Source organism: Nyctereutes procyonoides, unplaced genomic scaffold (genome assembly GCF_905146905.1).
Source record: "Nyctereutes procyonoides isolate TBG_1078 unplaced genomic scaffold, NYPRO_anot_genome, whole genome shotgun sequence".
NCBI classification, from domain to species: Eukaryota; Metazoa; Chordata; class Mammalia; order Carnivora; family Canidae; genus Nyctereutes; species Nyctereutes procyonoides.
Window position 1 is genome coordinate 14,187,138 of NW_026575046.1, and position 16,594 is coordinate 14,203,731.

The 16,594-nt window shown below is 41.2% G+C and overlaps 1 protein-coding gene across 1 annotated transcript in view; it reads right to left on the minus strand.

The window, feature by feature from the left end:
- Positions 1–16,594, minus strand: part of ADAMTS12 (ADAM metallopeptidase with thrombospondin type 1 motif 12) — a 304,749-nt gene that overhangs the window by 128,518 nt on the left and 159,637 nt on the right. The window contains exons 4-5 of the mRNA XM_055325268.1: positions 3,177–3,373; positions 2,338–2,421 (exon numbers count right to left, since the gene is read on the minus strand). Coding sequence (XP_055181243.1) covers positions 2,338–2,421; positions 3,177–3,373 — 281 coding nt within the window. The remainder of the gene's footprint in view (positions 1–2,337; positions 2,422–3,176; positions 3,374–16,594) is intronic.

Sequence of the window (16,594 nt, forward strand, 5' to 3'; positions counted from 1 at the left end):
ATATATAGGCCATGATACAATAGTGAAAATTGGTCTTCCAACTTTTACAAAGCTAAAAGTGTAATTCTCATACAAATATGAGCATGTTAGGGATATATTCAACTCATTAATAAGAAGGTAGACAAGATGTCCAAACTGGTTCAAAGACAGATAGAGGGAAGTGATGCCACAATAGTTGGTGAAACTATAAAGAAAGAATGCTGGAAAACGATTGCTAAATTAGATACAAAATTAGTCAACAGATCAATAAAATCGCAACCTTGAGAGTTCCCTTCTCTGCTGGACACAAATTATTTTCACCCTTTCTGGATAAAAACCATCTGTACTCTGTCAGTTAATATCCAACTTTACTGTGTTTAAGCTCCAATCAATAGCACATAATACTCAGACACAGTTGCATTCCCATAGAGTCAGATAGGTCATGTTAGACACTGAAAGGATACATAGCTTTTGTTTTGCTTTGTCTTTTAAGTTTTGGGGAAATTCTTGTAACAAAAATTCACAGCAAGGAAAATAATCCATCCATCAGTATTCCAAGATCCCTGAACTACGCGTCAGGTGATTTGGGAGGTGGCGGATGGAAGGGGAAGAAAAAGGAAAATGAATCCATGCTCCACATATTGTTTTTCAATCTTCTGATTCTGGAGGCTGGAAAATAGTAAATCCTGCCACATGCATTTTGACCTCAGGTGTCTTGCAGAGGGAGATTTGATCGGGGCCATTCATTCTTCACATATTTCAGCTGTAGGGTAAGGTCTGTAGATTGCAAAGGTATTTCACCAAGTTGGCTATTCCCTCATTGATTGAATTTGACTTCATTCATTCATGTCCCAGGCACTGTGTTAGGTGTTAGGGATATAGCCAAGAATAAAGCAGGAATTCACATTGTGATAGTGGCTAAGACAAGCAAGAGAAGAGTAAACAAACACACAGAATTTTAATGAATTGTGAGAGAAGTACCAATAAAGGAAGTAAACTTTATTCTATGATAGAGAACAGCAAGTAGAAGTGGCTTTGAGTAGGCTGGTCACTAAGACTTCTCTGGAAAAGCAGCATTTAAAGAGAGGTCTGACAGGTGAGAATGTGCCAGCCATCAGCAGAGCCAAGGGAGGGGTGTTTCAGGCATTGGGAACATTAAGTATAAAGCCATGGGGCTGAAGAGGGCTTTGTGTATTCTAGAATCTATCTGAAGTCCAGGGAGTTTGAGGGTAGAAACAAGGCAGAGAGTGACATAAGGAAAGACTGGGAAGGGGGATGAGGGCATGATCATGAAAGTTTCTGCGGGACACAGTAGAAATTTTTTATTTTGTTCTAAAAACTATAGAAAGCTATTTAACAGTTTTGTGCAATGGAGCAACTCAATTTTCATTTAAGATTATCATTCTAACTGCTAATTCGAGAATGGATTATGGAGGGCAAGTCTTAAAACAGGAAGACCATTGGGAGCTCACTGCAATAAGATGACAATAAGGCCTAAAGCAACGTAACGACTGTAGAGATGATGAACAGTGGGTGGTCCTGAGATGTATCTTGAAGGCAGCCTTGTGGGTCTTGCTGTTGACTATGGAAGATAAGAAAAGGGGGATTCAAGAATGACTCCAAGGCTTATGCCATGGTGTGCAGTGGCAATATTTACCGAGATGGGTGACATGGAGGGTTGGAGAATGGAGGGGAGGCAGAAAGGAGACGATCTGGGCAGGGAGCAATCAAGAATGCCTCTGTGGACTTACTGAGTTTGCAAGTCTGAGTGGGCTCTGACACATCCAGGGTGAGATGTCAAATAGGCAACTGGATGTGAGTCTGGAGCACAAGTAAGAGGTCCAGGTTTGAAAGAGCAATTGAGAATCTCAGCATGTAGAAGACCTGTAAGGCTCTGAGAACAGATGACATTCCCGAGTGTAAACGTACAGAGAGACAAGACAGCCCAGAGTTGAGGGATATGTGTTAATATGCATGAGGTAAATAAACAGTATAAAGCGTTCCACATTTCCATGTGCCTCCTAACTTTTACTGAAACCATGCAACCGTTTCGTGATTCAGTCTTTTTCACTGTGGAACATTCTAAGTCACTGCTGTAAATCTGATCTGTGTGTTACTAGATGAAATGACTGTCAGGTAATTCTAATGATATATATATATCTCAGAGACATCCTCCATCTTCCACTTGATAGCACAGAATTCCCAAGAAAATAATATAAAAATATTATTTTCCTTCTCAATGGGTTTCTAAACACTTTCCTGGTACCCCCTTTCTTATCTATCAAGAGCTCTCCTGAAAACAGGAGGTAGGGCGTGTAAGGGTATAGGTCAGAAGAATGGAGAGAAACTCTTCCTTACCTCCTCTTCTTCAAGGAGAATGAGCCGAACCACAACAATGTGAATTGCATTGCCAATGCTTGGGTTATGGAACAACCCAGTGACCTAGAGTCAGAAATGAAAAACCATGAGCTCACATGTATAGGTAACAGATAAATGCCAGAGGAGGGGGAAATGGCATTGTGATGCACTTAGAGGAAATGTCATCTTAGAGGTCAGGAATTCTGGGGCGAGTACAACAAGGAGTGAGAGATGCCCCTGGTCCAATCCACATTATGATACTTAAAGGCCACCTTCCCAATGTGACTGACCAGCTGTGTGCTTGAGGCGCTGGTGCTTTTCTTCTCTTTGACCCTTTCCCTGACCCAGGTCTTTCTTTTATTATCAGTTCCTGAGGCAAATACCTTTCCCCAACTCAAAAAGACTAATACTTTCTCTGAGAAGGCAGAAACATCAAGAATGCAAAAGGGAAGGTTGGAATCAGAGTCATTAACTTTATTCTAATTACCTTAAGGAAATCATGCTCTAATTCTTTGCCTCAATTTACTTATCTGTGCGCTAACATAATTGGTGAGATAAACTCACACTACAAGGATTGAGTCACTCGAGAAATACCTAGTAGGAGATATGTGACAAATTCCAAATTTCCCTAGGATATACATTTTTTAAAAACAGACAAATGTCCTGAATTTCCATCCTTCCTCATTTAGGCAGGGAACAGATTCATATGTGTGTGTGTGTGTGTGTGTGTGTGTGTGTGTGTGTAAACATATATATGAAAAGAACAAAAAAGGTCTCTGATTTTTGGAAGGTGACACCTGTTTGCCAGCTGCCTCTCCCTACCCCAGAGTCTGACATACCATGTTCATGATGGTGAGGATATAGGACTCCACACTGTCACTCCCATGATACTCGATCATCTTCGTGTCAGCCACCACCAGCGTCTCCACCCATCGCTCTTTGCTGATGGAACGCCGAGACAGACCTTTCCTGGGCCAGTGGTTCCTCTCCCACTTCTCCCTCTGTCGCTCCAGCTTCTGGGAGGTGGCAAGGCCATCTAAACATTAATCAGAAAACAGTGGGCAAATTCTGTGTATCTCTCATATACGTTTTGAAGATGCAAGGCCATAGTTTAAGCTATGCTTAACAATGTAGGAATGCAATGTTCTTATATACATATCTGAAGGGGAAGTGGGGCCAATGAGGATGATTATGGCCACGTTAACTGGAATTTGCATCTTGTAGAGAGGTTGAAAAGCACTTCTTTGAAATAATGATTATCTATTTCATTAACTAGGTCCTTCACTATTAAAAAGATGTTATAATTGAAAATGGGAACTTTCTCTCCTCCTCCTCTAAATTATTCAGCAAAGCAGTGTACTAGGTTTTAAAACGCCGGGTTGTTTATCCTCATGAACATTTGAGGGACGTACTTCTTTTTTTTTAATAATAAATTTATTTTTTATTGGTGTTCAGTTTGCCAACATACAGAATAACACCCAGTGCTCATCCCGTCAAGTGCCCCCCTCAGTGCCCGCCACCCAGTCACCCCCACCCCCCGCCCTCCTCCCCTTCCACCACCCCAAGTTCGTTTCCCAGAGTTAGGAGTCTTCCATGTTCTGTCTCCCTTTCTGATATTTCCTACCCATTTCTTCTCCCTTCCCTTCTATTCCCTTTCACTGTTATTTATATTCTCCAAATGAATGAGACCATATAATGTTTGAGGGACGTACTTCTATCTCTGGTTTGCACATGTGGAAATTAATGTTCAAAATGCATTCAAGTTCAAGAATTTGTTCAAGAATTTCCCCTAAGTCACACAGTCCATAAGGTCTAGAAGATCCAGGGCTTTTTTTTTTTAATTTTTTAAATTGGAGTTCAATTTGCCAACATTTAGCATAACACCCAGTGCTCATCCCGCCAACGGTTTTTTATGTCCTAAAATCATACATGTTGCATATACGCCACATCGTCTCCCGGAGAGTAAACAGGCATACATCTGGAGAACATGTAAGCTGGAAAAGCTGCATATACTTCAGAAAGGTAAAAGGTAGGGCTGATTTGCTATGTAACTCTTCCTAGTTCCTCAGTTTCACTGTCTATATGAAGTTAGAACACTTAGGAGTATTTGCCCCCCCCCCAAAAAAAAACTAACTAACTAACTAACTAAATAAATAAATAAATAAAAAACAAAAAACAAAACAAAACAAAAATAAATAAAAATAAATAAATAAATAGAGAGACACATAATAATAGGTCTAAATGATTCCTAATTCACTTATGAGCTTTACTTGAAAATCACTAAGCTATACTTTTGTCAAATAACCCAGGATTGTGTTAGCCTTGAAGGGAAGTCCTGTGAAGTTTGAAAATGAGGAGATGGTCAATCTTTCATCTGTCCATTGTAGAATGGCCTATTTTCCTTCTTCACCGGCTTTGCATGGATAAGTATGCTTTCCCTAAGAACTCTCCAGAGATGTTATCAATGGGTTCTAACTCTGCATCCTACCTACCCGGCCATGTGTCACCCTCTTCTTGAAGCTCATGGGAGCGTTTCAAGACTGTATTTCCAAATCTCTCTGTGCAAGCCAGGGAGCAAGCCACACTTGAACTCATGTGGGTCCTGTGTCCTGAAGGGCTGTCAGCAGACCAGGCCAAGAAGAGGAATCCTATCAACCTGGTTAGGTGCGATCTCCTTCTCTCAATCCCTCCTGTCTCTGCCCTGTGGAGGGGGGACCTCCCTCCAAGCAGCAGGAGTGCTCAGTGCTCTCCATAAGCCCCTTCACTTGGCCCTAGAGGCTCACACCCCCCTTTGGTGAGGGTCCCCCCACAGAGGCTTCCGCTGGCTCGCTGCAGCGGCACAGAGGGTGCAATATGCAGCTTGTTCCTTAAAGTAGGACCCTGTGCCACAGGCCTGTGGGTGCCACTCTTCTCAGGCCTCAGGTGTCTAAGGGTTAGGAGCTGGCAGGGGGCTGGCACTGGTGATACTGGTAGGTAAAGGTGATCTCTCTGCTTCTCCCAGTCCTTTCCTATCTCACGTCTCTGCCTTTACCCTTCCTCCTCCACCTTTTATCTCCTCAACATTGAGCGACAGAGTTTAAAGGAAAAAAAAATACCTTTAAAGCCCATCGAGTTACTTCCATTCTTTCCAGCAAACAAGTCAGATGAGTCCTCAGTAAATCCACACGCAGTAAGAAATGTGGAAACGAGAATGCAGTCTGGTTAAGACACGTATCAACCTAAAATTTTCAACAAGACCTACGCTAAGCACTTGCTCAAAGCCAGATGCTCTTGCTAATGAAAATGTCATTGGGTTTAGACTAATTCCCAAGGAAAGAGATGTCTGTTCTATTATGGATAGTGCCAGAAGCGTTGCAGAAGTGGTGGGATTTAATCTGGGCTCTGATGGGACCAAGTAGAAGGAGAGGATTGTACTGACTTTGTCGGGTCCTCAAGAAGCCATCCCAGACTTCACAGAGGAAATGCTTCTGTTCAATAATTTTAGATTGTACAAGAAGCCAGCCCTACACGTTTTCTTTAAGGTCTGGTGACAAAGCCAGACAGTTCTCCAGGGGCAGGTGAAATGCCAACAGTTCTAGAAAGCTCCCCTGACCCTGTCACCCCCCAACACACACAGACTGTCTTAGTTGGCTCAGGCTGCCATAACTAATACCATAGCCTGAACAACAGAAATTTATTTTCTCACAGTCCTTGAAGCTGTAAATCTAGGATCAGGATGCCAGCGAGGTCAGGCTCTGGTGAGAGTGCTCTTCCTGGTTGCAGATGGCCACCTTCCCGCGTCTGCTGACATGGTTTTTCCTCAGTGTGTGCATGTGGACAGATCTCTCTCTCATCCTCTTCTAATAAGGCCACCAATCCTGGTGAATTAGGACCCCACCCTATGATCTCATATAGCCTTAGATACCTCCTAAAAGCCCTATATCCAACTACAGTCACAAGAGAGGTGAGAGTTTCAACACAGGAAATTTGGGAGGACACAACTCTGTCCATTAACCACATACACTCTGTTCAGAGATCCCTCTTCTGAGCTTGGATGGCTTCTCGGCAGGCCTCACGCTGAGAACCTTCCAGACTCCTATAGCTTCCTGCTCCTCAAGGGGCTGTCCAGTGAGGCTGTAACACATAGGGCCAGAAGGCCATCTCTTTTAGTGCCTAATACCAAGTGCCTAATACCATGCTTGGCAAACAGTGGTGCCCAATAAGTGCTTGAAGCACAGGTGAAGGAAAAACTGAAGATGAACTGGAAACAATTTAGGAATCACAAATACAGAAGAATTGCAAGAGCTATCTCCTTTTCCCTCTGGGATGACTTGTTTCAATTAAAGAATTCTCTACACCGAAACTGTGAAACATTTATTTCACGGGGTGAAATCTGGTCAAATGGCCAATTTGGATTACACAAGAGAGGTGAGCCATTGTTTCCAGAAAGCCAGTACTGAAAAGGCACGTATTACCTACTGAGCTTTTTCCCAGACAAATTTCCTTCAAGCATCCAGGACAACTTGCAGCCCTGACCCAGGATGGACTTTCCCAGGCCTGAAGCCAAGGAAGGGCAGCCAGCTGTGCAGCCCCCAGGAGCTGTGTGGGGGCACCCCTGCACCGACAGAGCAGAGGGCCGACAGATCTCTGGGAAATACAAGTAACTGACTCCTTTTCCCCTTCCTCAAACCCCATATGCTCAGGCAGCTCCTTAGAGCTTTCCCAGGTAGCGGGGCCTGTAACTGTGGCCCGCCTCTCACACTCGGGGTCGCCACGGGGTCTGCAGACAGGCGTGAAGCATGGCGGGGGCAAGCTTGCCCAGGCACTTGCTCTGGGCCTTCCAGGGACTGAGGAAAGTGAACACGGAGAGAAGACCCAGGGAACGGCACAGCTCCCCGGACTTTGAGGGGTGCGTGGTAGCACGCCCGGAGCTGCAGCACGGGCAGCGAAGCCACGTCTTCCACTGAGGCGCCTGCTCGAGGCCCTGCCTCCCTCTCTCACTCGCTTCCTCCCTCACCTCGATTCTCCCCCTCGCCTGGTGCAGATTCCTCACAGGGGAGGATTCCCGCCTCACCAAGAGCCACTGCCTACCCCTGACTGCCAACTGCCCGTTACCTGCACCTACTGCCAGACTCGAGGCCCAGCCTCCCCCAGGCAGATCCTCTCAGGTTAATCTTCTCCGGGCCACACACTACGGCCTCTGCACAGAGGAGACCCAGGCCCCTGACGGCCACCTGGCTGCCACCGCGGAGGGAGGTTCCTGAAACACAACAGGTCCGCAACAACGCGACGGCGGCAGCCACCTCTGACGGAGTGCCTGACAAGACCCCAGCCTGAGGTCAACATTCTTTTTTTTTAATTTGGTCATTTGCTAGTTAGTTCTCAATAGCCATATGAGATGTCTTATTATCACCATTTAAAAATAAGAAACATGAGATTCAGAGAGATTATAGGATTTGTTCAAAGTCTCACAGCCAATACGCAGCAGACCAGCATTTAAAAATATATATTTTTTAAAGATTCATTTGAGAGGCAGGAGTCCATGCATGCAGGAGAGGGGTGGAGGGGTGGAGGGGGGCGGGCAGAGGGACAGGGAGAAAGAAAATCCCAAGCAGGCTCCACAGTAAGCACAGAGCCCCCCTCGGGGCTTAACCCTAAGACCCTGAGATCACCACCTGAGCTTAAATCAAGGCTTCCAGAAATAGCATGTTCAGAAAGGCTATATGCCAACTCGTGTTCCGGGGGACACAATGCCATGAGCCCTGTGTATGATCTTTTTAACAGATCTGAAGGTACCAAGGTATCGTGGAGAGGGGAAGAAAACATTTTTCATGTTGGGAACCTCAACTCATATGTACTTTTAGATGAAGCAAGAAAATTCTTGGTAATACCTGCTGGTTTGACTATTAACATTCCCCACGGTCATCAAAAAGGCTGAGCATGTCTGTTAGGAAGAAGGGGAACAGTCAGCTACTTTGCTGTTGCTACCTCCTAGATGACACACAAGTGCCTGGTATTTCATTTCACCAACTTGACTCCAGGGCATTAATAGATCTAAGCTCTTCTGCACCTCCAGAGTCCCTCGGAAAATGGATATCCTGAGTAATAAATGTTAACTTGGCAAGACTTGGCAAGGCAGTAGTCAAGCTGCAAGTGAAGAGTAGAGAAATCTCTGAGCACACTGATTGGACAGATGTATCACAGAGACCCGAGGAGCCAACCGTCCCATCTTTGAGCAGATAGCAAAACAAAAACTCTACCCCAGTGAGATAATTTTTAAAGAAGGTGAAAGAGACCATATTTACATATGATCATATAGACATGCTATGGGCATATTATATACATACATATGTAATGTGCATATTTACATACTCTACGTAATGCTTAATTTCATGACAATACAACTTCTTGCATTCTGGTTTATTAAAAGTATGATATTTATATTCTTATAGGTATCAAAATGTTCTCTTGTTCTCCTAGCATACATGGGCCTCCTCCATCTAGACCAAAAGAAGTGCATTTCCTTAACAGTTTTCCTCTGATATTTTGTTGTTGTTGTGGATTGGTTTGGTTTGGTTTCTAATATATCTCTTCACTGAGAATGACACTTTTTTCTGAGTTTCAGCTTTATGTAGATGTCTCCTTCCAGCGGTCTACTTTCTGTGGGTTCATAAACTTGTCTCCAGTCACCCACACATGGACTCTTAAAATCCAGAGTTCAGAGCTTTTTTTTTTTCATGGTGAAATTCAGCCCCATTATATTTACAAAATAGTGTATTCAGTTTACAAAAATGTTTTTATAGAATAGGAAATGCTACAGAGTATAGAGTTTCCCGGTGTGTTATAAGAATCTATTTCCTAAATAGTCTAAAGTCACTGAAGGCACTGAATATAGCATTTTTGTTTGTTTTTTTTCTTAACCCTCCCTGGACATCACACACTTGACAAAGTAATTAATTCAAGGCTGGGGGAACTCAGAAAACATAAATTATAATCCTAGAGGACATTATATCTGCTGCCATCATGGATGGGTTTGCTCTTGTGACAAATGCCAAAAAGAGAGATTGCAGTTGGCTTTTTTTTTCTAGTAAAGATCAAAATGATATTATTACTGTTGTGAATCAAAGGCAGGATTTTAACTGTTCTCAAATGTAGCAAATACATGGATTTGCCACTTATTTCTCTTAGCTCTAAGCTCTGTTTCATTTAATCTTTCACCTGGGTCATCCTACCAGTTTGGGCAGCATCCCCTTCGGTGGAAGCAGCGGTGCGGGGGCGGGGGTGGGAGCCTTTCTTTACAAGGAGGAACTGGATTGGTGTCTTGGTCACCTATGTAAGACTCAGCACTGAGCCTGGTGTCTTCTGACATGTGGTATGTGTCTGCTGAATGAGTATATGGATCCACTCACTTAATATTTATTTGTGGGGCTGGGGTGTCTTCATCTGTCATTCATTCCAGCTTCTATATTTTTCTCAACATATTTACCCACCTCCAAGCCCCAATCCCCAAAGCAGAATGCTAACAACAGATGTGCACACATCGAAAGCTGGCAGGTTTTGTTTCCTAAAGGAAACACTCTTGTGGAGGAAGGTGCTCTCTTGACTGTAACAGATGAGGGAAACATAAAATAACAAGGCATTCCCACTTCAGCTCTCAAAGTTCTTGGAAGTGCTCTACAGAAAGTAGAATTTGAGGTAATTTTTTTCTTTTATCTGCTTTATTGTGTTTTCTGTTACTTTCATGGTTAGAAAGATAAACTTTAAAAAATGGGAAGGCCCTTTACTTTTATTTTCTTCACAATTTATAATTTAATAGCATTTTTTCTGAGGTTATTTTTCTCCAATTTTCTTGTTAATGTTTGTCCTTTTAATCAAGGAGCCAGAGGCTATTCTCTCCAGTTACTGAAAATGCTTCCCTAGCAACAGCAATCACTACATAATTATTGAGAAATATCTGACCCAATTTGTCTATTTGTTTGTTTTCTGGTTCTCCAAAGGAAGACAAATAGATCAGGGTGGGGGAAGATTTTTTTTATTCAAATAAGTCTCAATTTTATTAAGATCCTCTACATACACATTTGCTACTAAAACTTGAAATAGCACATCAAAAAAAATTACAATTCAATTTCGGAAAACCAGAAAAATCTACCTTATGCACACCCTCCCCTAATTATACTCTAACCAAACCACCCCAAGTTTTCTGTGTATTCCTTCTGCACAAGTTACTTGGCTTCCTTTTTTTTTGTTTGTTTGTTTTTTGGCTTCCAATTTTTTGATGTTAGGTTTTATCTTAATGACTTTAGGCTTCTCAAACACCTAGGCAACACTCAAAACCTAGTAGTGCTTCCTTAGGTCAAATTGAAAAGTGGACATAAACTGACATCATTCAAACAAACTACAGGAACTGAAGTCATTCAAATACAAACTACAGGATTCCTCACAAACTACTAATATCAAACTAGAATAGATACAAGACAGTTTATATCATAGATTATTAAAATATTACAATTTGTCTTAACATAGAACAGCTTTCCCGAGCTGCTGCATAATGATCCTAGAATTACTAAATAGAGGAAATAGTACAAGTTTATGTTTACATTTTCCTCCTTCTTATGTGAGCAGCCAGTCATTCTTCTGTGAAGGTATGTGGTGGCAAAGAGCTTTGAAAATAGGAGCCAGCATTTCCATTAAGGGACTAGAGATCCATGAAGTATGAAGGGAGACACTGAACTTAGCTGGATAAACACACTTTTCTGGAGCATAAAAAGAACACTACGGTCCAGGGAAGCACAGGCCAATACACAGCCCACCAGCCACATGAAAACCTGAAATGTGCTATATGTGTAAAATAAACCCTAGATTTCTTTTTCTTTTTGATTTAAATTCAAATTTGTTAACATACAGTGTATTATTAGTTTCAGAGGTAGAATTTAGTGATTCATCCGTTGTGGAGAACTCCCAGTGCTCATTCCATCACCTGCCCTCCTTCACGCCCAGCACCCAGCGCCCCATCCCCCCACACCCTTCCCTCCAGCAACCCTCAGTTTGTTTCCTAGAGTTAAGAGTCTCTTATCATTTGCCTTCCTGTTTTTATCTTATTTTATTTTTCCCTCCCTTCCCCTAGGTTTATCAGTTTTGTTTCTTAAATTCCACGTATGAGTGAAATCATATGGTATTTGTCTTTCTCTGAGTGACTTATTTTGTTTAGCATAATACCCTCTAGTTCCATCCATGTCCTTGCAAATGGCAAGATTTTATTTTATTTTTTGATGGCTGAGTATTAGTATTCCATTGCCTTATACCACATCTTCTTTATCCATTCATCTATCGATGGACATCTGGGTTCTTTCCATGGCTTGGCTATTGTGGACATTGCTGTTAAAAACATTGGGGTGCAGATGCCCCTTTGAATCATTGTTTTTGTATCCTTCGGATAAATACCTAGTAGAACAATTGCTGGATTGTAGGGTAGTTCTTTTTTTAAAAAAATATTTTATTTATTTATTCATGAGATACACAAAGAGAGAGAAAGATAGAGAGGCAGAGACACAGGCAGAGGGAGAAGCAGGCTCCATGCAGGGAGCCTGACTTGGGACTTGACCCTGGGTCTCCAGGATCATGCTCTGGGCTGAAGGTGGCGCTAAACCGCTGAGCCATCCAGGGTTGCCCTGTAGGGTAGTTGTATTTTTAACTTTTTGAGGAAACTCCATACTGTTTTCCAGAGTGGCTGTTCCAGTTTGCATTTCCACCAACAGTGTAAGATGGTTCTCTGCATCTTTTCTCTGCATCTTCGCTAACATCTGTTGTTTCCTGAGTTGTTCATTTAAGCCATTCTGACAGGTATGAAGTTTTGACTTAATGCACCCTGAATTTCAAAGAGTTAGTATGAAAAAAAAAGAATGTCGACTATTACATTAATAATTTACATTATGAACTGAAATAGTATTCTGGATACTTTGGGCTAAGAAAATTATTTAAATTCACTTCACCTATTTTTTAAATTTTTTTATTTTTGGCTGCTACAAAATTGAGAATTACATGTGTTGTGCATTTGATTTTTATTGTACAGAACTTGTGTAGAGCTCTATACACTTGCTTATTAATCCAAAGTCCCTTAATTATTTGTCTAAAGTCTGCCTCACAGAATTGCTGTAAAGGAGTGCATTACAATATGCTGGGAGTGTCAAGCATGGTCCTGCTCATACCAGAGTCATAATAAGTGTTATTTTGTTTTCCTTCATCTTATTTGCAACTAAAGATATGATGTTTGTAACAAGTCAAAACCTCAGTTCCTCTTGTTTTCAGTTTTGCTTATGTAATTTCACTGACTGAGGAGAGCCATGACTTAAACCAGCCTGGCTGCTTTATCCCTGCCCTAGCCTTATAAAATATCTTAGTTCCTTATGCACTAGAGCAAAACAAGGGAGCAGCATTCAGAAGCAAGTGATTTTGCCTATTCTTTTTCCATACTTTTTTTTTTTTTTAAGGAGGGAGAGAGCAGATAGTTCTGATACTTAGATTTATTCTAAAAAGTGACCTCCTGGGATGCCGGCATGGCACAGTCAGTTCAGGGTCCCACCTTTGGTTTCAGCTCAGGTGGTGACCTCAGAGTCACGAGATCAGGCTCTGTACTCAGTGCAGCCTGTTTGGTTTTCTCTCTCCCTCTCTCCCTGTCCCTCTGACTTGCGGGCTCTCTCTCTCTTTGAAATAAATAAATACATCTTTCAAAAAAAATTTAAAATGTGATTTCCTGTCCATTGACAGATGAGCAGATAAACAAAATGCAGTGTATACACATACGTACAATGGAATGTTATTCAGCATCCTGACACCTGCTACAACATAAATGAAATTTGAGGACATTATGCTAAGTGGAATAACCAGTCACCAGAGGACAAATACTGTGTGATTACCCGTACACGAGGCACCTGGAGTAGTCAAATTCGTATAGATAACAGGATGGTGGATGCCAAGGGTTGCCAGGGAAGGGAGAATAACTTGCCAGGGAAGCAAGTTATTGCTTGATGGGTATAGAGTTTCCGTTTGGAAAGATAAGAACAGTTCTGGAGATGGTAGTGGCGATGGCTGCACAGCAAAGTGAATGTACATGAGGCCACTGAAATGCACCCTTAAAATAATGAAAATGGTCATTTTATTTTATATAGATTTTACCTCCATTAGAAAACAAATTTAAAAAGGGTAATTTCCATGGTAGATGGTGGATGTCGAAGTGAACACAGATTCACTCAACCTACCGCATTTTCTATCACCACATTAACAAGTCCCAGAGTGAACTTTAGGTCCCTAAAGAACTCAGTCACCAATCACTGTTCACAATCACTGAAGTATGCTTATTAAGGCATTAATATTTCAACAAGTAGAGCTGTAAAAGTAAGACTTTTCCAAATAAACTAACATTTTAATTAGCCAAAAATTCCATTTTCCAATACATTACAGGGAAATGACGTTTGGCAGTAACATAGGTTAAAAGATTTCTTTCAACCTTTCCAGGACTCGTCACTGCAGCCTGGCTGGTCCTGCCCTCTGTGACTCCCTCCGCCCTCCTAAGGCTACAATCCATCCATCAATGTGAGACAAGCTGGTCTTAGCTGAACCTTTATGCCTCTGCCCACTTCCGCCCTCTAGAGGCTGTTCGAGTTTTCCAGGCAGCTCTTTTTGGCTTAATATTGTCAACCTGAGACGTGTCCTCTGTAGATTCCCTTGCTTTGTTGGACTATATTTCAAGCATATAATTTTTCCTCTGAGTCTTCCACTGAACTCCTTGTTTGCCCAAGAAGGCAACTCTCAAACATTTACCACACGTAACTCTTTTCTCAGATGTTGCTTTGGACTTCCTGGCTTTAGAAATAGAAACTCTACAATTTTCTCTTCTTAAAAATGGGGTAGTAAATTCAATATGTATAATATCTCCCTTGACATATAATGAGGTTATGTGCCAATAAATGCACTGTAAATTTAAGATATTGTTAAGTCAAAAATGGATTTAATACACCTAACCTACCAAACATCATTACTTAGCTTAGGTTACTTTAAACATGCTCAGAGCACTTACACAAACCTACAGCTGGGCCAACACAAAGCCTACTTTACAATAAATCATTGACTATCTCACGCAATTTATTGACTACTGTACTGAAAGTGAAAAATAGCATGGTTGCGTGGGGATAGAAGCTTGTAGGTATATCAGCTGTTTCTCTCATGATGGGGTGGCTGACTGGGAGCTGTAGCTCTGTGATGTCCCCCAGTCCTGAGACAGAGACAAAGAATCAGCCCAGGAAAAGATCAAAACTCAAAATTCAAAGCATGGTTTCTACTGAATGCATACTGCTTTCACACTATTATAAAGTTGAAAAACTGTAAGCCAAACCATGATAAATCAGGAACTGCCCATAAACTGTGATATTCAATTAGGCATAAGATATTGTGAATGTATTCAAAACATGCCAAGCCTGCATTAGCCTCTCTGGGGAAATATAAAGTAGAAACTATAGTTCTTAACCTCAAGATGTTTTCTCATTTATTGGAGAAGGAAAAAAACCATCAGCCAGAAACATAGAATCATATAAACAATAAATGATAAAAAAAACCACTGAGAGAGAAGATAAGCATTTGGAAGGGAAAAAGATTATGGAAAGCTGGATTCAATGAGGAGCTGTATTTTCCAATCATGGGGCCAGGCTCTGAGATTAGAGAGATGAATAAAATCAACTTTACTTTCATTGAGGAGCTCTCTGTCTGGTTAGCAGATGGAACAGACTTAACTTCTGGAGGTGGAAGGTAGATTTTCAGGGTGGGTAGAATGTAACTAGACAGGGAAGAGAGGAGAGCGTAGGGGGTGATCAGAATGAACAAAGCTGCAGAGAGAAGGATCTATGGTGCAGCTTTTCAAAAATTCACAATGGCCTGAATAATTCCAACCCGCCTAATCCTAAATTATTTTCATTGGCCAAGTGATTAGGGGACATCAGCTCTCCTTTTTATTATGCTTTGCTTATTAAAATTAGCTTGTATTTCTAAACCAAAACACACTGGGATGGTGGGATGAACCCCGAGAGCCTGCACAAAGGCAGCAGATGGACACAAAATTTTAATTTTGCTCCAAAGACTCCATAAAGTGAACCTTTCCCATGTCCACCAGAGAGGTAAGTCATCATGGTTCCTGGTTTCATATGAATATGAAAACTGAACAATGCCAACTGGATAAGCTGGAAGAAATTAAAAGGGATGAGTGAACTTATTCTTTCCAACAAGAATGCGTACCTTATGCAATCACAGTTGCCTCTCTTGACAACCTAGCAGTAGGAGAGTAGGTATTACTAATCCTGTTTTCCAGATAGGTCAATTTAATTTTATAAAGCTCAAAGTAGTAGGTATAGACACGTAGACAAATGGAGCAGAATAGAGAACCCAGAGGTAAATGAAGATGCCTAACTGATATTCGGCAAAGTTGCAAAGCAATTCAATGGAGGAGACACTAGAGCCATTGGTCATCCATAGACCAAACAAACAAATGGGAAACCGTGACCTAAGCCTTACTTCTTGCACAAAAACTACTTCAAAATGCATGAATGTACAGATTTAATGATAAAATATAAAACTATAGAATTATTTTTTTAAAGGAGAAAATCTTTGAGATCTAGGACTAAGCAAAGTACTCTTAGACCATCCATAAAACTTTTGCTGATGTGAAGCACAGAGCTTCACTTTGGGGTGACAAAAATGTTCTAAAGTTGACTGTGGTAATGGTTGAACCACTCTGTGCATATACTAAAAGCCAATGAATTGTACATTTTAAATGGGTGAATTATATTTATGTGAATTATGTCACAACAAATTGGTCTTTAAAAAAAAAAAAGCCTGTGTGAAGAAAATGGAAAGACGTGCTGCAGACTGGAAGGAAATATATGCAAAGCACATATCTAACAAAAGTTTAGTATCAAGAATATAAGGAATTCTCAAAACTCAATGGTAACCAAAAAATCAAATTAAAAATGAGCAAAAGACCAAAAAAAAAAAAGTTCACTGAAGAAGATATACAGATGTCAAAAAAATACATGAAAGGAAGTCCAACATTACTTATAAGGGAGATGAAAATTAATGAGATATCACTACAATAAGATATCACTATATAGCTATCAAGAATGCTAAACTTAAAAATAGTGACAGTATCACTTTTATGATATTGGATGTGGAGGAACTGGATCACCTACACACAGCTGGTGGGAATGTAATGGTATAGCCACTCTGGAAAATACTT